The sequence below is a fragment of the Symphalangus syndactylus genome, chromosome 9, assembly GCF_028878055.3.
Source record: "Symphalangus syndactylus isolate Jambi chromosome 9, NHGRI_mSymSyn1-v2.1_pri, whole genome shotgun sequence".
Taxonomy (NCBI): domain Eukaryota; kingdom Metazoa; phylum Chordata; class Mammalia; order Primates; family Hylobatidae; genus Symphalangus; species Symphalangus syndactylus.
Window position 1 is genome coordinate 91,702,791 of NC_072431.2, and position 24,320 is coordinate 91,727,110.

The 24,320-nt window shown below is 38.8% G+C and overlaps 1 protein-coding gene across 5 annotated transcripts in view; it reads left to right on the plus strand.

Moving 5' to 3' along the window:
* VPS41 (VPS41 subunit of HOPS complex) overlaps positions 1 to 24,320 on the plus strand; it is a 213,798-nt gene that overhangs the window by 136,766 nt on the left and 52,712 nt on the right. For all 5 annotated transcript variants that reach the window (XM_055293371.2, XM_063609643.1, XM_055293370.2 and 2 more), the window contains 4 exons: positions 3,513 to 3,632; positions 4,767 to 4,913; positions 10,747 to 10,813; positions 23,898 to 23,995. In XM_055293371.2, the coding sequence (XP_055149346.1) occupies positions 3,513 to 3,632; positions 4,767 to 4,913; positions 10,747 to 10,813; positions 23,898 to 23,995 (432 nt within the window). The remainder of the gene's footprint in view (positions 1 to 3,512; positions 3,633 to 4,766; positions 4,914 to 10,746; positions 10,814 to 23,897; positions 23,996 to 24,320) is intronic.

A 24,320-nucleotide genomic window follows, 5' to 3' on the forward strand; every position in this document is an offset into this window, starting at 1 on the left:
TCATTTATAGAATTAGGATTACTTTGTCATGTATCTTTTAGATTTTATAATGTATGTGGATACACATTCACATTTTAAGGACATTGTATTGAATACTGTTTTGTCATCTGCTTTTTTATTTAATATGCCCTCATAGCTTTTTGTGTTAATGAAGATACATGCATAAAATAGTAATGGATACATACTCATTGTGTGTGCTCCATCATATTATGCTCTGTCATTCCTCAGTTGTTAGTCCATTTGTGGCTGTTATAAATAGCTTTACATGCATCTTTACTAACTTGTCTGATCATTTCTTAGTGTAAGTTTCTAGGTAGCAACTTCCTGGTGTTATTTTTTTTTTAAAGCTTTGAGTCCATGATGCCAAATGATCCTCCAGAAAGATGGTGTCCAAGACCGCAGCTCAGTAGTTTGAAGATACCTCTTTCTCTGCACACACTCCACTGTACCCCCCACCCCACATACCCATTCCTGACCATATCATTTTGGTTCGTCTTTATCAGTTCATTACTTTTCCTTCATCTATCAATTCTAGAAACATTGCTGTACTGTTCTGAGTGTTGATTTTATAAAATGTTTTACTATCTGTCTGGACAAATCCATTCCTCCCCCTAAATTACTTAATTTTAAAAAAATTCCTGTTATTCTCTCATTTTTTTTAAATGAATTTTTAGCATTTTTGGAATTTCTAGAAATAATCCCTTTGGGATTTTTTTTGGATTTGCATTAAAATTATAGGTTAATTTAATGAGACTTAAGCTCTTTAGTGAGAATTGGAGTCTTACTATCCATGAATATAATGTGCCTTTCTGTTTATTGAGTTCTCCTTTCGTATCCCTCAATGAAATGTTTTTCTTTTGTTGTGTAGTGGCATGTCATGTTCATTATTAACTTTTAAATCTAGATTTTCCTTTTTTTACAACTTTGATTGTATCCCATAAAGTTTAGGTTTATAGTATTTTCTCATTTTCAAAGTACTCTGGTTACCATATGAATTCCTCTTTTACCCAAAGATTGAGAATGTTTTTTGTATCATTTTTGTTTTGTGTTGTTCTTTTTCTCATTCTTTGTTATTAATTTCTTAATTTTGTTGTTACATGAGAATTATGAAAAGAATTAGATTTTACTTTTAAGTTCTTTTGTTTTTTTGAATGTCTTATTCATATTGAGTCACAAGTTGGGGATTACTCCCTGGATAATTTGTATTCTTTTCAAATGCAGGATTTTTCCATAGGTGTCTGCCTTTTGTCAGAGTGCCTGCTTTCCTTCCCACCTGGGACAGCTACAGTGCTGGTTGCATGCTTAGGGACCCAACCCTTTGTGTTTCAGAGTGAGACTGGCCACTCCCCTTCGTTCCTGCCCCATTACACTGAGGGTGGGGGATGTTGTGGCATTCTAGTACCTGCCTGACTTCCCAGGCAGGCTTTTTCTGGGGGAATGAGTTAAATCATGGCCTTCACTGGGGTCTTATTATTAGCATATTTTACAGAATTTTTAGCTTAAAATTTGGAGCGTATTTAACTTTTTCAAGACAGGTGCAGACTGTTCTCCTCTTAGTACTACATTGGTTGTTTCTAGGTGGGAATTGGTGAGGGAAAGGAATTTGATGCTGTGTCCCACCGTGCTGTTCTCCCAGCCATCCAGTCAACCCTTCATTCCAGCAGGTGGTTATTGAGCACTCACTGTGCTTCGCCCATTTCGTACGATCACCTCCATCAGATCCAGGCCACAGATAGAAGATAGACATTTTGATCTCATCAATTCATCATGTTTAATTGTTGTGGGCAGGCATGGTTGCTCACACCTGTAATCCCAGCACTTTGGGAGGCCAAGACCAGTGGCTTACCTGAGGTCAGGAGTTCGAGCCTGGCCAACATGGTGAAACCCTGTCTCTACTAAAAGTACAAAAATTAGCCAGACATGGTGGTGCACGCCTGTAATCCCAGCTACTCGGGAGGCTGAAGCAGGAGAATTGCTAGAACCTAGGAGGTGGCACGGTTGCAGTGAGCTGAGATGGTGCCACCGCACTCCAGCCTGGGTAACAGAGTGAGACTCCATCTCAAAAATAAATAAATAAAAATAATTGTTTTTAGCTGCCTGTCTTTAGTGGGGCATAATCTTCTCTGTAGCAGGAACTGTGTGCTCAGCCTTTCTCCCCCTTTCCTACATTTCTAGGGTCTGTTCTCTGTTCTCTGCAAATGGGAGAAAGAGGCTGAATCACAGTCCAGGGACACTCCCGAAGGCCTCTAACTGGGGGATAGGGAGACATGGTAGTAGTGACTTCTGAATTGGAACCTGGGATGGGAGAGGACAGGGTAGGTTAGAAGGTCTCTGAGAATATATAGGATATATCTGATGGGAAGACGGGGGGCTAAGTATGGTCAGAAGAATCCCTGCCTCCAGTCTCCCTGTGGAAGTTGTGAAGTCACACAACTTCAAACTGTTACAGCATTTTAAAGTAACTGTACTTTGCTTACTTGTGGTGATGGACATCATATTTAATTTTAGGGATTTTATTTTGTGCTTCCTCTGCCTGTATTAGTCTATTGAGAAAGATATACAGGAAATACAAATAAAATGTGAATTTACTCTCTTTCCCCTGTTAACTTGTTTCCCCTGCCTCTTTTGGGGTGGGTAGAGGACATAAAATATACTAAGGTAGACTGAAATTGCTTGTAGTGGTAGGGATTTTAATAATTCTGTTACGGAATCTGTTGTCAGCATTTGCTTTGAAGGATAAACGTGTTTCAGGATTGCATGCCTTAAGTTACATACTGTATAAATGTCTTTTCTTAAAGGATTTAAATGGAATATATCAAGAAAAATATTTGTTGTGTTCTTAATAATGTATGACTTCCTAGAATTACATCTTTATTAATCGTAGAGGTTTTTTTGACCAGTTATATTTTATATTAAAATTTATCCAGCAGGTTTTTTGAATGATAGAATCTTCCCTTTAAAATAAAGACCCTAGATAGTATGAAATTTCTAAAGAAGCTTAATTCCAGTTTTTCTTATTTTGTGACGTGAATTACTGTTCAGAAGTCATTGTTCAATTATTTGAGTTAAATGAAAAACATAGACTGCTTCTATTACAGTTTAATCTGTGATTAATATCTTACTTTCAGTGAAAAACTTAAGAGGTTTTGATTTCCCAATTTACAAAATAAATCAGTTCCCGGACAATCACTTGAAGAACTTTTGCGATACAAATCTTTTGATTAACTAATGTGCATTATTTTCCATGAATCTTGGTGTTTTGGTGCCACCTTGTGGCTTGGCCTTGTAGTAACTTCAACACTCATCCATTTTAAACAACGTCCTGGGGAGAATATGATGTGCTAGGAATTCTTTCCAAGGTACAAATAATATACTACTATAAGTCTACATTAAAGATGTCGAGAGTGAGTTGTTTGTTATTTGGTCACGAGGATAGGCAAAACTAGTAAGTAAAGAACCTGATATATGATTTTCAATTTCTAAGATTCTTTGTCTATGCTCTTTGTCCCTAGCTGCTACTATTTGAACGGTCTTGGATGAACAGATGGAAGTCTGCTGTTCTGCATGAAGGGGAAGGGAACATAAGGAGTGTGAAGTGGAGAGGCCATCTGATTGCTTGGGCCAATAATATGGTAAAAAATAACGCCTCTGTCTTCCCAATGCTTGTTCAGTGGCAAAAGAATGGCCAAGTTGATAGGGCTGTAATGAAGGGAAAAGATGCCACTTGCTGTGGTGGTGATTTCTAAAGGGTGAAAGGACGATTGATATCGTACCTAGGAGGTTAAAGAAATTAGATTGCTCTTGGCTTTCATAATATAGTCATTCCCAACATATTCTGGACACTATTTTAGAGTAAGAAACCTGAGGCATGGAGAGTAGCCAAGAAAATGAAAAGCTATCTTAATAATTGAAGGACTGCATTGGGAATGGGTCTTGAAAATATCATTTGCCTGTTGGCCAAAGGCAAGTAAGAGTTGATATGAAACAAGTGCAGAATATTGCTGATTTCTCTTTTACTCCCAGTATAATCATAGGCAGAAGTATAGACCTGCCTGTAAGAAAGTGGATCGTAATTTTCAGTGTTGCATTTTAACTTAAAGTTTACTTGCTATGAATTGGGGCTAGTAGGAAGTTTTAAAAATGGTCTTTTTGACATCTGGCATATATTTTGAAACATCAAGGTATAATTTAGTAAATCAGTTCTGTTCAGTTTTAAATGGTAGAAATCTGCCTACACTCTACCTTTTTATTCTGGACTTTTCTTACTTCTCCTGGGTCACAATGAAGGTAAAACAAACCTGTGGTCTCTTGGTTCATTTTTAGTTAGCTGCTTGCCCGATGTTTTCATTTGAGAACTTTAAAATGTCAGATGTAGTTTTCTTTGTATAGGTGGCTTTTCAGACTCAAAGCCTTTCTAAAAAACAAACTTCATTTTTCGTGGTGGAACGATAAAATTAGAAATGTTACTTGTCTGTCAGTTTGGAAATGCAGCTATTGATGTCTGTACATGTCATGTTTCTGTTGGATTTGGGTCACCCATGCCGTCTAAGAAAATCTCCTTTGTCCACAAAGAAGGATGGAGGTTTCCTTGTGGTTTTAGTTTCCACAGGGTTTGTGTGGAGCAGGAGCATTTTCCTTGCATGCTCAGTAAACACTGCTAATATTTCTCCGTGCTGGTTATTGGTAGTGTGTAGCAGGGGCTGTTAATAAGTTTTCTGTTACTTTCCTCCTGAGTAGAGGATGCTTACTGCTGTTTTATTTTCCAGGGTGTGAAGATTTTTGACATCATCTCGAAGCAAAGAATCACCAATGTGCCCCGGGATGATATAAGTCTTCGCCCAGACATGTATCCCTGCAGCCTCTGCTGGAAGGACAATGTGACACTGATTATTGGCTGGGGGACTTCTGTCAAGGTGGTTTTGCTTGTCTTTAGAATAAGTCCGTGTTGTTATAGATCCACTGAGGGTGGTCCAAAGGACTGTGAGTCTTGACTGGCTTCTAGGACCCAAATCTTTTCACCTGGATGTGATTGTGATGTGATTACCATTTAATGCTCAAATTATTTCCTGTGCATACGTTTTAAGATATATTCTTTCTTTTCCATGATGTATAAAACTGTTTGTGAACTTTTTCATGTTCAGAATGGTGCTGTTTTTTTCAATCTTCTTTTAATTTCTCACATCCCAGCTGGCCTTAGCTATTTACAGAACATGGGGTTAGTTTTGTTGTTTAGTCAGGTTTTCTTCTCTTTATTATTCTTTTCATTTTCCCTTAGCTTTGACCCTTCACTTCTTCATTAGAGTTATTGATAGTGGAGAGAGAAGGTTAAAATTAAATCATCCTGTTGCTTGGTAATAATTTGATGGAGTAGAGACCCAGACTTATCATCAATAATAAGATTTGGGAATATTTTCGGAAGTTTAATTATCTGACCCTTATGCACCTAGGTAAATGAAATTTAGCTGTTCTATGAAAGGGGGCCCAAAGCTCATTCACATTTATTTTATGCCTACTAGTGTTTCTGTTATATTAGATACTTCAGAGCAAAAAATTGTTTCCCTTTAAAAAATAGACAGCTTAATTCGAACAAAATAAGCTAAAAATTAACAGAAGTATAAAAATGGCATGAGAGAGTATCCCAGCAATAGTCTCATGGATGAGCTCAGGCTTTGAGGCCAGACAGACCTGGGATCAAGTCCAGCTTCTCCATTTTCCTTTGTGATCCTCTGTGAGCCTTACTGTCCTCATCTGCAAAATGGTAGTGCTAATTTTTCTCACATCACAAGTTTTGGGGAGAAATAAATGAGCTAATGCATGTAAAGAGTTTTGCATGGAATCTGATATAATTGCTTAATAAATGTTAGCTGTCATTATTATATAAAGTTCTAGCAATGTCATGAAGGGGACGTGGCTATTTAAAATTTACTCTTCTCTGGAAAGGGAAAGTGGAAAATTATTAATGTGATGATTGTTATTAGCAAAACAAACATTGTTACACTTCAGGCCCTCCCAGCCTTTATGTTGTTATCATTCAGGTTCTTTTTTCTTCATGTGTTACATGAACACAACCTGATTTATATTTAGGGTAACAGGAAGGAAGCTGTGCCTATAGCGTAGGATGGAAAAAGGGATTCCCTGGGCTCCCTGTCCCATGTGTGTGGTTACTCATCCAATAAATTTATATTCTTAGTATTTTAAAAATCCCTTAAATGGACCAGGTTGCTTGTTAGTTTTAAAGTTCTGATTTTCTTTTCTTATGGTGAAAGACAAGGAAAATTAGCCTATAGGAATATGTAACAAGTTTACTCATTACTACCAGAAATTCTTTCTCTGGTATGCTGAATAATGGCCCCAAGGATAGCAAGCCCTAATTCCTAGAACCTGTAAATGTTTCTTTATATGACAAAAAGGTAAATATTACTTTATTTAGCAAAAGATATGATTAAGTTAAGGATCTTGAGATGGGGAATTAACCTACATTATCTGGGTGGGCCCTAAATGCAGTCACGTTTATCTTTATGAAAGGGAGGCAGAGGGAGATGCTAACATGGAAGAGAGGAGGAGAAGGCAGTACCACTGTGGAGGCAGAAATTGGAATGAGGTGGCCAGTGAATGGTGGCAGCCACCAGAAAGCTGGAGGAGACAGCACATTGTCCCCTAGAGCCTCCAGAGGAAGTACGGCCCTGCCAACACCTTGATTTTAGCCTAGTGAACCCGATTTCAGACTTGTAGCCTGCAGAACTGTAAGAGAATACATCTCTGTTGTTTTAAACCACCAAGTGTGGCAGTCTGTTATAGCAGCCGTGGGAAACATATACCCTTTCTTTATGCCCAAGTTAAGATCCAGCTTCTATACAATTTTTATGTCAAATATTTCATTTTATTGGAGGTTCCTTTTCTTCAAACTCAGTTCTATATGTTGAGCACTTCTCAGTGTAGACTTTTAGTGAGTTCTGTCCAAGGAAGAGGAGATAAGGACATGGTCTTTCTTCAGAGAGACAGCAATCTTGTTGGGGAGAAGCAACCAGAAACAGTATAATAAAGTGTGCAATTGGAGCTTACCATTTACTTCATTCATTCATTTGCCCAACAAACGTTTACCAGGTGCCTGCAGTGTTCTAGGCAGTGTTCTAGTATTGCAGAACACAAATAGACAAATGCATGAGTTCCTTCCCTTGGGAAATTTGTATTCTAGTGAGGAAGGTGGACAAAAACAAGTAAGTATAGCATGTTGAAGGTGGCAAATAAAAAGGAGAACATTTTAACAGGATAATAGGAAAAGGGATTGGGGTAGGTACCATTTAATATAGGGTGGTCCAGGGATGACCTGTCCAATAACTAATATGTTGTTTGGTCAGAGATCTGGAAAGAAAAGTTATGCAGCTCTGTGGGCGCCTGGGGTAGGAGGTGTTTGCAGAAGGAGCAGGAGTGCGAAAATTCTTGAAGCAGGAGTGTGATTGGTGTGGTTTTGAGGAACAGCAAGGAAGCTGTGTCAGAGTGAGTGGAGCAGATGTAGAGGAGAGGGATGTAAGTGGGGGTGGGGGAGGGTGCGGTGGAGGAGCAGATGATGTTGGAGCCCAGGGGCCCTTGAGAAGTCTTTGGCTTTTGAGTGGGGTAGGAAGCCAGCACAGGGCTTTGAGCTGTTGTGGAGTTAGTTAAGTGATCTAACTTGTATTTTGGAAGGATCTCTGGTTGCTGTGTGGAGCTAAACAGCAAAGGGGCAGTCAAGAGGGGAGACCAATTAGGCTACTGCAGTCATCTCCATAAAAAATAATGTTGTCTCAGGTCAGTGTAATGCAGCTGGTGAGAAATTTTGATGGTAGACTCTGCAGTATTTGTTGACAGTTGGTTGTGGGGTGTAAGATCACAGTCACCTAACATACTGGAAGGTGAAGCTACCTTTTGCTGAAATGGGAAAGACTGTTGATAGAGCATGTTTAGAGTGAAAAAGGCAAGAGTTGGTTTTAGGTGTGTCTTCTTGAGAGATGCCTGTTATCCACCCATGTGGAGAAGTGGAGGAGACAGTTGGAGGAAGCAGATTAGAATTCATGGGCAAGAACCCACCTATCAGTGCTAAAGGGCTCTTATAATCTTTGATTTGTGCTTATGCAAGACATGAGCTCAGGGTAGCACTTAACCTATTCACCCACCTTTACCTGCCACTTCCTACCTATGAGACAGGTGCTGGGTGAGCGCAGACCACAGAGCTGAGGAGTGCAGTAGAGCCATGCCCAGCTACCAGTAGTACAATGTGTCCTTGTCCTCAAGCTGTGGCATGGCCAGCGAGCTACCAGTCAGGCCTTGGTGTGAATTCCAGCTCTGGCCAGGCAGTCTGGCATCACTCACAGAGCTTCAGTGTTCTCATCTCTAGATTAAACATAATAACATTGTCTTTTAGGAGTGTCTGATTGTTGGAAGACTGTCAGCCCTCAAGTTCTGTCAGTGTCTCTCAAATCTCTGCATTTCATCTTCCTGTCAAGTCTTTTTGGTGCTGGTTTTACCCCCCCTAAACCTATCCTAAACAGTATAGCTAGAATAATCTAAGTGCAGGTCAGATGAGGTCAGTCCCCTCCTTGCCCATAGGATAACCGATCGTAAACATGACTTCCAAGGTTCTGTGTGATCTGCCTCTCCATTCCTCTCCAGCCTCAACTCTGTCCCCTTCTTTCCCCATGCCCTTCATTTCTATCCGATTGAGCTTCCAGTTGAAGGCCCTGTGCTGTCATATCACCCTGTTCTCGTGTGCTGTCTCTCCTGCTTCAACTTACATGTCACTTCTTCCAGGAAGTCTTCCTGCCCTAGCAGGAGATGCCCCTGCTCTGTACTTCCCTGTCACACTTCAGTGAAGTGCCTTATTTTTGTGTCTCCCCCACTGCACCATAATCTTAAGAAAATAACGATATCCGTTTCACAAAGTCGTTAACTCAGGAGCAGTGCCAGTAACTGCCCAAAAAGTGTTCACTAATATTGCCGTTATATTTGCTTTTTTATTATACTTCAAACCATTTGAAAGACTGTTCCTCATGTACTTATATCAGCACATTTAAAGAGTTATCCATTTGGCATTGTGGAATGTGCCATTAGATAATTTAGTAGTTTCCCTAGTAAGTGTGGGAAGAAGAGTGGATAACTTACAAGCTCAAAAGTCTACCAGAAGGGAAGAAAATTGGAGAAGTGGACAGGCAGTTATATGAAACGGACAAGAGACATGTGGCAAAAAGCAATCAAGGAAGAAGACAGCTGGTCACTTCTATGTGGAGGCTTCTACCTCTGCAGCCATGGGTTCAAGCCCTGCATTAGGGAAAGTGGGCACTTTGCATTCACTGAGTCGCTGCAGTGTTGCTGGGCAGCAGCTCAGTATACTATGTATATTAAAAAACAAAACCTTACAAAAGTTTATGTACCCACTGGTATCAATTCTACTTCTAGGAATTTATCCTAAGTAAACAAAAGTCCTAAAGTTTTATATATAAGTATGTTGATTGCACTATTGCTTACAATAGATATAAAAACAAAAAAATATGCCCTCGGCCGGGCGCGGTGGCTCACGCTTGTAATCCCAGCACTTTGGGAGGCCGAGGCAGGCGGATCACAAGGTCAGGAGATCGAGACCACGGTGAAACCCCGTCTCTACTAAAAATACAAAAAAATTAGCCGGGCGTGGTGGCGGGCGCCTGTAGTCCCAGCTACTCGGAGAGGCTGAGACAGGAGAATGGCGTGAACCCGGGAGGCGGAGCTTGCAGTGAGCCGAGACTGCGCCACTGCACTCCAGCCTGGGTGACAGAGCGAGACTCCGTCTCCAAAAAAAAAAAAAAAAAAAAAAAATATGCCCTCAAAGGGGGTTGATCAAGGATAATACGTTCATGTAATAAAAGGCAGTCATCCCTCAGTGTCTGTGGGGAATTGGTTCCGGGACCCCTGTGGATCCTGGGCTCCTCTGATGCTTATATAAATGATATAACATCCTCCTGTATACTTTAAATCATCTGTAGATTACTTATAACGCCTGATACAATGCCTACACATCACTGTATTTGCATAGACTTAATGAAGTAGTTGGTGTACAGCAAGGTCAAGTTTTGCTTTTTGGAATTTTGTGGAATTTTTATTTTCCTGAATATTTCTGATCCTTGTTTGGTTAAATCCATGAATGTAGAGTTCATGGATGCAAAACCCATGGATATGGAGGGCCCACTGTATTATAAAGACTTTACAGAATTATGTTGTAGAAGAATCTTTAAATAACATATTGAATTACTTGAATTGAATTGTTAGGTTAATAAAGGTAGCTTTCATAAAAAAGAAGATTATTAATGGTGTTCTCTTTGTGCTGGGAGAATGACTAATGCTTGTTTTCCCCTTTGAGTTTTTCCGTATTTTAGAATTTTCCATACCATAGTTATAGTTATTTTAGCAGCTATAAAAGAACACTATGTAAAAGAAAAAGGAAAAATCCCTGATCACCGACAGAAGTTGTACTTGGATTAGTACTTGACTTCAGGTTCAGTCTCACCAGGAAAGCTGAACTTATGTGAATAAGGCTTTATTGAGGAATAATGTTGGTGAATATAAATAGTGATTGGTATATGTCATTTACATTAATTTCTGTCATTTAAGTCATAGGGTAGATTGTACTCCATCTGCAGTGCTACAAGGTTAATTTAACAAAGATACCATATATTGAATAAAGTGTTATGAAGAATTTTCCATCAAATGAATAAAATAACCTGTGAACTTATTTTCCAGGTATGCTCAGTGAAGGAACGGCATGCCAGTGAAATGAGGGATTTGCCAAGTCGATATGTTGAAATAGGTATGGCTCCAACACTTGCCTTCTGTGAATGTAAAACTTCATTCAAAATTTTCATCTTCATTAATCTCATCCAGACTGCCATAGTCTTTTGCCTGGACCCCTGCAGCAGCCTTCTAACTGGTTTATCTTCTTCCGCTGTGAATTACTGTCATCTACTGTCCCCACTGCTGTCAAAATACAGATCAGATCTTGTCATCATCCTTCAGTTCCTCCACATCATTCTCAGAGTGCAGATGGAACTCCTCAGTGGATCACGGGGATCTGTGTTGGCCCCTACCCACCTCTCCAGCTGTAGCTTACGCCAAGCTTCTCCTTGGTCTCTGTGCCGCAGCCACACTGACCTTTTATCTGTCCATGCCTCTCCTTCCCCTTGTCTAGCACATTCTTTGGTTTGAATGTTGCTTTCCAGGGAAAGCACTGGGAAAGCCAGTAGACCTCCCTGACTGAGTCAGGTCTTCCCATTTTGGCACTACAACACTGCAGGCCTCCTCCCCTTTCTAGCACTTGTCATACGTGCCAGAGATCCTGTGATTATTCGATGCATTTCTGTCTTTTCTACCTGTCACCTCCTTGTGAGCACACACAGCGTCTGTTTTTGCTCACCATTTGTATCTTGAGGACCTGGCACAATACTTGCACATAGAAGGTGCTTAATATTGAGTTGAATGAATCAGTGACTCTGGGAAACAACTGTTCAGGAGAAGTATGCCCTGGATGATGTACCATGACTTTTATAATTTAGTTTGAAAAAATTATTCTGAGAAAAAAAATTGCCATATTATGAGTCAGCTGAAAAGTTCATTTGCCCATTTGCTTGGTGGATGGGTAATATCAATTTGATGGGTTATTCTGCCAAGGTGAACTTGAAATAAATTATTTGCACATGACTATATTTCTGTAAATAGACATAATTACCCACATGGCTAATGTGATTATAACATTTAAATCTGGACAATTTTGTACTTGAAGTCAGAAGTTGGTGGTAGAGTTTTAATCATTTTTTTTAACTTTAGGAGGTTAACTACATAGTTCAGATTGCTTAGTGTATGGACAGTAGGTATATGAAGAATGTAGTAGTGCTGAGAAAAACTGAGGACCAAGATAAGAGACAAGATTTATGACTAGATTATATAGATAATTGTTTCAATATCTTTTTCTTCCTTCATTGCCTACCAGAAAATAAAAAGAAAAACAAAAACCTCTCAACATCTCAATGCAATGTCCTGAGAGATTAGTATTTGGATATTTTTAATTGCCAGAGAGGTATAAAAATGTAGCAATTGTCATCTTCTTTCCTTAGTTGATACTTACTGATCATATACTAGGTGGAGGGCATCGTGCTGCTTACATAAACTGCAGTAACTCACTTTATCCTCACAGGAACTCTTTAAGTGCAGGTGGTTTGCTTTTTATTCTGTAGATGAAGAAATTGAGGCTTAGGAGGTAAATGACTTGTCCAGGATCTTACTACTATAGCGTTAAAAATTGATAGAATCTAACTCTACAGAACCACCAGAAAGCTTCTAGGGAGGCAAGGAAGTTTGCTGAAGTGTGTGATCTTGATGAGGTTACTTAACCTTGACCATCCTTTTCTCACCTGTTAAATGGAGGTGATAATATCTATCTTTCAGGATGGGTGTGGGAATTAGACATGGCATAAGAAATGTGCCTAACATGGTACTTGGCGCACAGTAGATGCTCACTAAACCATGATGGTTATTATCACCATGCAGGCTTTCATCCCAACTCTGTGACTGCTGATAGCTGGCTCAGTGGTGGCCCTGTTAGCCTAGAACCTTGGGATCACATTATTACAGTGTGGTTCATCTGTACTGTGATTTACGTGAAATAGACCATATGTGGGTACTAACAGTATCACATTACTGACATTTTACTACTATGGTTAATGGTTAAGTACCATTTTTTCCCCTCTTAAGAGTAAACCTTTAAGAATATAAGCCATTTCCACAGCAGGAGGCAAAACAGTTTGGATAAGAGTCCTTGAGTAGGATAGCAGAAAGGGAAATATTAGGAGGTCTGGATTACAATTTCCTTTAGCCCTGAATAGTGTGAGCCTCTGTTCTTTGGTAAATGAGGTGAAAATGGCATTAAGATTAAAGAAATACGTATGGCTGTACATTTCTTAGAAGCCAATTGTTTATAACTCTTTCTGTTACAACTCAGACTCTCAAAAATAGCATGAAAGTTATTCCTATCACTTAGGCTATTGATTTATTCTGTTAAATAAAAAATAATAATAATATAATGAAGATTAAGCTTCTTGGCCAATCACCAACACATGAAGAGATTCTCTATACATAAGGCTTTTGGGACATCGTGTTTTCTTTCAAATTGCATTGTTAAAAATAGATGATGGTTTGTGCCTGGCATCCATACTTTAACTTCACTTGCATCTCTTGTATTCTTACAGGACTCCTTGAGCCTCTTGTACTTTTCACCAAAGTCTTCCATGATCTCTGTGGTATGGTAGTTGGAGAGCTGACATCATGATGCTGGGAAATGAAACCAATGTTTGTGTGTCATTTTCTGGGAGTTTTCTGCCAGGGGTAGTTGACTTACATGCAAGGAATTAATGATTGACTTCTTGTTCTTAATTTCATATGGAGTTTTGTTTAATTGAGATTAAACAACTATATGAGAATCTATATAGAATGACAAGTCAGGAAGAAAGGGAAGAGAAAAGAAGGGAAATCTTTTTTACTTTCAGTATTGTCTGTATCTTCATTGATCATATACTATGGTCTTAGAATTTAGCACATCATTCTTTTTCAGTCTCTTAATTGACTGAAAAAACAATGACCTGAAAATTGATGATCTGTTTTCACAGTGGAGGAGAGTTGTGAGATAATTCTTTCCTAGGTCTAAGTATCTCTCCTTATCCACCTGTTACCATTTTGATTCAGCTATATGGGTTACAGTAGTGGGACCGTTGTGTGTGTGCCCAGGAGTGATGTGGTTTCATCTCTTAGTCTGAGTCTCCATAGAGATGATGACAGCTGGCATTCTTCAAGGTGTTTTTACTTGAGGGTCTAGGTATGTATGGTTTTGTGTTCTGTTATAGATAGTTCAGTATAAATCTCTGTAATATATTAATCTGTTCTGCATTGATTTTTTTTCTAACATTTTGTTATGAAATTTTCCTTAAAGAAAAGAACTTTGTAGTGAATAGAACCTCCAAGATTCTGCAGTTAAGATTTTACTATATTTGCTTTATTACGTATCTGTTCATCTATTCATTCCTCCTTTTGGGAGGGATGTAACAACTCTTTCCCCACTCAGTACTGTAGACTCAGGTTTTTGTTGTTAGGAGTGGATTTAATAAAGTTTCTTCATAATAAGTAATGGTAAGAAATCTGAAGCACCTGAAGTAACAAATAGCTGTTGTTCCTTGTATAACAACCACCACCAAGCACAGTGCTGACTACATTGCAAACAGAATGTTATCTAATCTTCTCAGTATGCAAGTGGGTAGCGGCTCCTATCCCCATGGTGTAGGTGAAGAAGTTGATGTTCAGAAGGGTCAGGTAACCTGCTCAAGATTATTCATAAACAAAGAAGGCAGTTTTTGCACTTAGGTTTGCCTAGCTGTAAAGTTGTTGCTTGTAGTCATGGTGTCACACAGTGCTTCCCATGTTTCTTCTACCCAGCCCCTGGCCTTTGTTTACAGAGCCTTGTTCCAGGCATTCAGATACAAACCACTGCAGAAAAGCTCTAGAATCTGAAGACCCTTTTTCTGTATCAGTGATGATGGCTGCTCACCTTTTCTAGGAACTGCCAGATGAAATGGAAATGCAGTAGATTTTTTTTTTTATTTTGGTTCAGAGAAATATCTCATTTGGAGAGTTAGAAATTATGTTTTCACTTGCTTTATCCTGAGATTGAGAGCTTTTCTTCATTGCTTCTCCTCCACATTTTTAGAGAATTTACAGAACCTGGTTGCCTTGGATGACCTTCGAAATTGTTTCTAAGAAAAGGGAACCAAACTTAGATTATGCTTCTTTCAGCCCTTTTAAAAAGAAGAAAAGCCCTTGTTTGCTATTTTTTAGTGTTTAACTTAAGTTTAGTTGATGCAACAAGGTAGTTTTATATTTATAAAATAAAGTGTAACATTTGGTTTGAAACTTGTGATTAGCAGGTCATTGGCAATGCATTTCCTTTTCTTTTGTCTAAGCAGTGTGCTGTAATATACTCACTAAATATTCCTCATCAGTGCTGTTTCAGGAGTGCTAAAATTTAGTAGACGAGATAATCATATCAGCTTAGTGTTATTTAATTGACAATAGTTTGCTGAATATTGATTATAAAATACGGAATTAAATTGCAAACTAAATTTGTTTTCAGTGGTTTTTTACCTGTGTGTACTGTTTGGCTCTTGTTTGATTTGAATGTTTTTGTTATTTTGTCCATTAGCCATTCTTTTCAATTTCACTTCATGTATCAGGACTTCTCCATAATTTGCTGATGTAAAGCATTGTGAAGTCAGTTTTACTTTAATGTGTCTGCCTCATAGCACAGCCCTGAAGCTGTTGAAGTGCTGTGATTTCCAAATGTATTTTCAGTGATAAGTGGTCATGCTGACAAAATGTCCAAACTTATTGAAAAGTCTGTGGGCATTACATCCAATTGTTTATAAAATACTAATATCTGGTGACTGAGGGGCCAGAATCTCTTGGGAATAAGACACTATCTATCATAAAGGGCCCTCAATGCATTTTCATAAATGAATATAAGACAATGAAAGGTAATTGTTCTTATTTGTAAATTGCTTGACACACTTTTTTGTGTGTTTCTTTAAGAATCATAGAAGCCAAGATCTATGGGATGTCACCTTATTTAACTTCAATAAAGAAATCTGGGTAACATTTAGCTAATGGACATTTGAGGACCAATAAGGGGATAAGAAATGGGGGAAAAAAGGCAGTGCAAGTTCTGTGTACTGTAGAGCTTTAGCCCTTGCAGTAGCACTGCAAATTCAAGAGAGGGGCTGGGGCACCCTGACTGTGTGCAGCAGAATCACCAGAGAGCCCTCGCTTCTATTCTTGCCAACTGCAGTGTGCTTTGAATCTAAGCATCTCTCTATTCTTATATTCTTCCCCTTCCCCTCCCCCTTCCTCCTTCCTCCTCTCCCTCCTCCTCCCCCTCCTTCTTTTGATATAGGGTCTTGCTCTTTGCCCAGGCTTTAGTGCAGTGGCATAATCACACCTTACTGCAACCTCAGCCTCCTGGGCCAAAGCTATCCTCCCACCTCAGCCTTCTAAGTAGCTGGGACTACAGGCGTGCACCACCACGCCTGGCTAATTTTTTAATTTTTTGTAAAGATATGGCCTCCCTATGTTGCCCAGGCTGGTATCAAACTGGGCTCAAGAAATCCTCCCACCTTGGCCTCCCAAAGTGCTGGGATTACAGGCGTGAGCCACCATTCCCGGCCCTGACTTATATTTTCTAGTGTGACTTATAGTTGGGGAAAAATAGGACTTCAAATTCCTACTTCTCTTATCTTCCACTTAAGTGACTTTAGTCAAGTTACTTAACCCCTCTGAGCCTCCTTCCCTCTCTAAAATAACCATAGGGTTGTTGTGGTGAAAAGCGATATTGCATGTAAATATTTAGCATACTGCCTCACAGCATGGTAACGTTCGTTAAGTGGGAGGTATTATTAATATTAGTGTTATATTTAGTTACAGTGAGAGAAAAATAGTGGTTTCTTTTAAAATCAGAAGACCTGAAAATTGTGTTTTATAAAAGTAATTTAAAGAAAATTTTGGGAAGATATAAATAAGGGCTTACTAAATGATTCTGAGGAGATTGATACATTTTATAATTGCATTTCTCAGTAAAATGTATCTATAAACAAATATGACAGAGGTACAAGTAATAAGAATATTGATTTAATGTTGTCTCATAGGTCTGGATACACAGATAAGAAGTGAGATAACCTAGTTGGGAATTATTGGAGGATGGTTTTTTTCTTTCAACAAAATTTTGATTTTTATCCTTTGTAATCTAATATCCATTAGAGTTTTAAACAGTGTTTTTTTTAACGAAACAAAGAGGTTGTTTTCTCTCATGTTATCCACACCGTTTCTGGCTTAAGGAGCTTATGGTCATGATTATTGCTGCTGTTTCCACCCTCATCTGTACCTCCTCAGAAGCTAAATTTTCCTGCGCTGTACTATTTTTTGTTTTACACCTGTTCCTGTTTTTGCACATAGCATGTGGTATTTTAATTATCTTTTTTTTTTGAGACAGAGTTTCGCTCTGTTGCCTAGGCACGATCTCGGCTCACTGCAACCTCTGCCTCCCAGATTCAAGCAATTCTCTGCCTCAGCCTCCCAAGTAGCTGGGATTACAGGCGCCCTCCACCATGCCTGGCTAATTTTTGTGTTTTTAATAGAGATGGGGTGTCACTATCTTGCCCAGGCTGGTCTTGAGCTCCTGACCTCGTGATCCACCTGCCTTGGCTTCCCAAAGTGCTGGGATTACAAGCATGAGCCACCGCACCTGGCCTAATTATTTCTTTAACTATGCAGACTCACAATCTCCTTTAAGTCAGGGTCAGGTCTTAGTCATCTTGATGCATCTAGAAGAGTTTCTTGTGTAATTGGTACTTAGTTACTCTTTTTTTTTTTTTTTTGAGGCAGAGTCTCGCTCTGTCACCCAGGCTGGTGTGCAGTGGCAGGATCTCGGCTTACTACAGCTTCTGCCTCCTGGGTGCTCGCAGGTTCAAGCAATTCTCCTGCCTCAGCCTCCCAAGTAGCTGGGGCTTCAGGGGCGTGTCACCACTGCTAGCTAATTTTTGTATTTTTAGTAGAGACAGGGTTTTACCATGGTGGCCAGGCTGGTCTCGAACTCCTGACCTCAAGTGATCCGTCTGCCTCGGCCTCCCAAATTGCTGCGATTACAGGCATGAGCCACCACACCCAGCCTCAGTCACTCTTCATTGAATTAAGTTGTAACCCTCAGAGATTATGAGACCCAAGGTATGAGAAAGTTCTTTCTTGTTAATTTTTATACCAATCATATGGCGTTCATTCTGAAACTGATGGTATGTATGCTGTCGAGGGCCAGACACTGTTGATCTATTTGTGACTCTCACCCTGACCCCATTGCCCTGGGCAATGTAAGGTTGATATACAAAACATGTATAACACCAATATGTGAAAATTTTGTGGTTAGAAGATTCTGGGAATGTGGTGGCAGTGGCAGCATAATTTTTCAACCTACCTATTCCTCCCATAAAAGCAGAACAACTAGGTCACAAAACCAAAAATGCACAGACAACATTTACAACAAAGCTTAGTGACAGAGGTAGTCCTAAGAGCCCCAAGACACAAATTAATGGGAAAATAAAACACTGATAGCCGCAGGGTGGTATCAGCATCTGTGTGAGAGAAAGCAGAGGGGAGCAAATGGCCATCTAGCAGACTTGAGGCCAGGGGAACTCCAGGATAGCCGGTTGGCATTCACTAGAAAGGCCAACAGGCTGCTCTGAGAACAGTGGGCCCAGGACCTGCAGTTAGGTCTGAGAGGGTGGGCAGCCCAGCTACCCCTGGGAACTCACACTGTGGAGCAGCCAGGCCTCCTCTCTCCACTGAAGAGACACTGCTAGGAGCAGAAGAAAGCTGAACGAGATAGGGACAATAGAAACAAAAGAAACAGGTCCAGATAACACGAGGGAGGAGCTGAGCCAGGAAATCTCAGAAAGCAAGCTGCCATATTTTTCATACTAAATGGAAACAGCAGAAGAGGGAGCTCTAAGAGTTCAGTAATGGTCATTTCACCTAAAAAGCGAGCAAGGTCAAATCCATAATAAGTTTTAAGAAAAAGTGAGTAAGAAGGAGACATACCAGAAAGACACACCTAGCCAATAGATTACAACTGTAATTTCCTGTTTCAGAAGGAGCTACAAGACATCTTTAAAAAGTGATGTAGGAAATCGGAATTTGAAAATCTCAAATTAGGTGACAGGCTTCAGGAAGAATTTATAAATAAAAGCTCATTTCAGAATTGAAGACTGAACCTGAAGGAAGACAAGAACAAATAGACACAAAGATAACGTCGGTAAGAGGAATAGAAGGGGAGCAGGAGGAAAACTGTAAAAATCACAAAGCAATAAGAACAAAAAGATTTAAGGTTAAGTGATAAATACTGAAGACAGGCAAAGATGATTCAGTCTACCAATAAAGAGTCCCTGAGGAAAAAATAAAACTAGAGAATGGGACAAATACTATAGAATTTCAAGAAAAATTTCATGAAAATACAAAGAAACAGAAGTTGAAATTATAAATTAAAGTAGCACACTGTGTATCTGAAAATAGTGACCCATAATGAGCAACACCAAGATATGTTCTAATAAAATTACTGGACTTTAAAGACAGAGAAAAATTTGGGCATCTAGACCTGCACTGTCACACGTGGTAACCATTAGCCACTACAGCTGTTAAGTCTTTGTGGTATGGCTAGTGTGGATTGATTTGTGCTACATACAGAATTCCAAAGAGAGTCTAGAAATAAAAGGTAAAATATCTCATTAATCACTTTTTATATTATTACATGTTGAAATAATATTTTAGGTATGTTATGTATTATTACAGTTTCACCTCTTTTTTTGAACTCTTTATCGTTTTGTAGTCCATTCTTGCATTCCTATAAAGAAATTCCTGAGACTGGATAATTCATAAAGAAAAGAGGTTTAATTCTCATGGTCCTGCAGGCTATACAGTAAGCATGATGCTGGCATCTGCTTGGCTTCTGGGGAGGCCTCAGGAAACTTAAATCATGGTGGAAGATGAAGTGGGAGAAGGCACCTCACATGGCCAGGGCAGGAGCAAGAGGCAGGGGTAGATGCCACACACTTTTAAACCACCAGATCTTGTGAGAACTCACCGTTGTGAGGGCAGTACCAAGAGGATTGTGCTAAAACATTCATGAGAAATGACCATCCATGAGAAATCCATTCCCATAATCTAATCACCTCACACCAGGCCCCTCCTCCAACACTGGGGATTACAGTTCAACATGAGATTTGGGCAGGGCCACACATCCAAGCTACGGCACGTGGCTATTGGGAAATTTTAAATTACGTATGTCATTTGTGTTTAGGCCCACATTATATTTCCATGAGGCAGCTGATCAAGAACTCTAGCCTCCCTTTTGGACGAGGACTGTGTACAGAATCGTATTCATCTCATCCTCATTCTGGATCCAGAAGACCTTGCTGAATAGAATTTTCCTGTAAATATAGTCCTTTTGAAACTCTCTTACTCTGCTAGAATCTCTGTCTTTTTTCTTGAGTTATTTCTAGCATGTGTAGGAATGCTTTATTCTCCTGAATAAAGCAGAATGCAGAAGTCCTTCCATCTCCATCAGGAGGAGGAAGGCTGTGCCTCAGCTGTAATGCCCACCATAGTATAAGGCCATCATCTAGGTGAACATAGCACACTTCCTGCAGGGCCCGCAAGCTGAGTCTCAGCTGGCTTTCTAGATGACTTTGATCTGAAGTAAAGCCACTGTCTTTTGTGGCTACCTTTAGGAACTCTGCCTGCATTTTTCACTTCAAAAAAAAAACAAAAAACAAAAAAACACCCTCTCCAGCTTTTACTTCCTGTTTTCATATATTTCCTCTCCAGCAGAATTTATGTTTATTTTGTTTGTGATTTATCTTTTCCAGATAATCAGGTTAAAAATGAGCTTCTGTAGTATTAGACCTGACAGCCACCTCTATTCAAACTGAGTCTCCTTTAGGAGAACAAAATACTTTTATTTAAATTAATAGAGTCATTTTTATGTGGAGTAGAATAGAATTTTAGTGAAAGTAAATAAACTGGAACTTCCATTCGTCCACTGAAAATTTGAAATATAAAGTCTGTAATTACTTGAATATATTTTACAAAGTCCATAAGCTTTTATATTATTTTATATGCATTTTTTACAAGAATATATATTGTCATTCAGCATTCTTTCTCTAAATCTATATGAAGAATATTCCTTATACCTTCATGTTCATTTTGACACCACTGTCTGCAGCTAGCCCTTCTGGGACTCAGCATTAATATAAAAGATAAACAGAATCTTGTTAAATCTAAAAGCAATTATGTTTCGCTGCATTAGTAAAGACTAATGGAAAAACAAGACACCACCATTTATTCTAAAATGTCTTACTTTGTGGCAGAGTAGCTGCAGACATTTCCCTAAATCAGCAACTCACATTAGGAGTGAGTTCTTTTTTGCATGATAACATTACTAGTGGGTATTAATGGAGACGAATTGCTGAGTGGGAGAGTACTCGAAACCAGATAAATGGCCATTGTTTTGGAATTCTTAATTTGAGAATCATGCTGAGTATTACTATAATTGCAATTTTGTTTTCTATAAGAGATTTTTGTTGGTATTAGGGAATTACTTTAACAAAAAGAAAGATGTAATTTAGTTTCAATTTTATCCAAATGTTGATTACTTGCTTACCTGTGCGTCTGGAAGTCTTGACAGTATTATTTTCGTGTACCACATCTTTTCTTTATAAATAACATTTTTGTCAGCTTGTAACTTAGCCACTGCATATAGTCCGTGTCCAAATTATTAATTCTCAATTAGCAAAATTTGGCAAGGTTTAGTACTTAACAAGTAAGCATTTATTACAACATCTGGAATTGAGAAGTGAAATAGATATGTGCATCTGCAGTTTTTCTTTGTTTTGTTTTAGAACACATTGGAGTTTCTATCATGTCCTTAATTAGAGAACAGGAAATTTTGTGTCTTACTCATACAAGCTATTGTGGACTGGGGAGTTGGGATGTAGAGGAGGAAAGATTTGGGTAGGATTATTTCGTAGTTTCTCTGTTCTGTATCTTGGAGCTCATTCTCAAAAACCAAGGTGTTTGATGTATATTTGGTTACCTTTAGGAGAAATACTGACAGTGTCTGTCAGTGAGAGTAGGCAGCCTGTTTGGCATCCCAAGTGGGAAGAATACCTCATTCTCCCACCACTTCTTTTGCGATTAGGAGATGTTTTCCCTTAGATGTCTATGGCAGACAAGCACAGCAAAGCCTGTGATTCCTGTGAGAATCTCTGATTCTCTGCTCTTCACCCAAGTTGCTGGTAAGGGAACTGTATGTGTAGCATTTCAAAAATGGAATGTGATTTAGTAAAACAGAACGCAAGTCCATTTCTACCAATCAAAGGTTAGTAACCTCAAGAGTAATGACAACCAAAACCTCTTGTTAATATGTCTTCTAAAATGTGAAACTGCCATCTCTTTCATCACTGGGTCCTTTGTGGCCCCATACTGTTTAATATCATCTGTACATTCCAGCTCTCTCCTGCCCCCTGCTTCACCGCCCACACGCATACACAGCACTGTAAGCTTCTCTAGAACCTTCCCCAGCCTGGTTATGCTAGAAACACTGTCTCTGCACATGTGGTGGAGGTTGAGGTGGTTATAGGTCAGCAGAATTTTCTGACCTATAAAATAAGGTTGGCAGAGATTACCCTTTAGACCTAACATATTTACTTTCCGGAAACTCTACTCATTGCCTGCCTTTGTTCCTATTTTGTGAACATTTATCACATTACCACTTTACTAAAACTATTCTTAAGTATCTGGATAAACACATTTGGTTCAAACCCACAGAGATTAAGAAGAAAATGTGTTCATGGCAGAACTGGGACCTAGCACTTGCCCTTGGACTTCTATGGTATGGTACTTTAATTGAGGACAAAGCAGGCAAAATATTATCTTTTTATAAGTTTATGTTGCTAACTATTATATCTTTTTGGTCATCCACAATTTTATTTTGGTGCGAAAATTAAATTGTGATAACAGCTGTGTAAGGAGGATCATTAAATGTCAGCAAAGATAAGGAACACTAAGTGATCTGCAAGGGAAAGAAAGAAGAGGACAAAGGAAAATTCAGTATTTCATCTGTATTATGGATTTTATTTCTACCGTCATTCCTTTCTCTTATAGATGGGAAATGTTAAAATGACTTATTCAAGTTCAATTTAGTGGAAGTTATAACCCAAATTTCCTTATTCAGCATTCAATATTGGTTCCAGTATGATACATTGAGGCCCCCTAATTGGGAGAAGAGTGTGGAAATTAACTAAATCTGCAGCTAATACCACAGAACCGTGGAGATGATCTGAATGAAGAAGCTGTTAGAAAATGTGAGGGGTCAGAATGAGAGTTTACTTCCAAATGAATCTGTGAAGTGTAGAGTATGATTTCTGGAAGGATCTCTGTAATACCACTACTGTATCAGCTTCTGCTCTGAAACAAACCACTCCCAAGCTCAGTCTCTTAAAACAATGATCTTTTATATTTTGTAGCAGCTAATAATTAGAATCATATAATAATAATATGTGTACATCTGAGCTTTCTGTCAGATCTTTGGGGTCCAATGCAATTAAAGTCACGTACTTCTTAAGTGATGCAATATGTCTTCTCGATTTTAAATGGACTATTTTTTAAAGAAAAGAGAAATTTATTATTTTTCTCTAGCCTTTATTTCACTTAAGAAATAGTGATGTTTCATCATAAAGTAATCTGTATTTATGCATCTTTTTTTAACTTCAAGTTCTTTAAATAATATCCCTCTTCTCCAAAATAGTGTTTCATAATTACAGATAACATTCTTTGTGACCTTTGTACTACTATAATGCCCCAATTGAGAAAAACAAACTCAGGAATTAAAAAAAATTATTACTGTAACTAATAATGGTTTACATTTCTTTTTATGGGTTTCAAAGTGTCTTCCTGTAGTCTATGTCATTTTAAACTACCTGAGCACAGTGTCACCCTTGCCCATTCATGCTGCTATTATTGTTGGATTCATTTTTGTTTGTGGTGGGAATTTGCAAGTCTGCTTTCCCTCATATTGTTTTCCAGGATTGATCATTGTGAAGCACTTGCAGTGCTGAGTTATGAAAGTATGTTCAACGGTGTCCCCTTTATGTTAGCTTTTAAAAAGGGGTCCACTAGCATTCACAGTCAGTGTGTCCCTCCAGATGTGTGCTGCTGTTTGCCCCTGTTAATGATGACTCCTGTATCCCTTTTGTTTGCAGTGTCTCAGTTTGAAACTGAATTCTACATCAGTGGACTTGCACCTCTCTGTGATCAGCTTGTTGTACTTTCCTATGTAAAGGAGATTTCAGAAAAAACGGTAATTATTTTCTCCCCAAATACAATGGCATGTGGGGGTTCACTTTTTAGCATTACACCCAGATCAGATTGTTCATCAGTAGCATATGCTATAATCTGAGCAGAATTTTCTGACCTATAAAATAAGGTTGGCAGAGATTACCCTTTAGACCTGACATATTTCCTTTCTGGAAACTCTACTCATTGCCTGCCTTTGTTCCTATTGCTGAGCCAAAAAAAGAGTCATTTTTTTTCCTTTTTTTTCAACCTCTCTTGGTATATTAGTCAAAAGGAATGAAGGATTCCTCTTGCTGAAAGGGGAAGAAACTAAGCTGACACTGTGCATT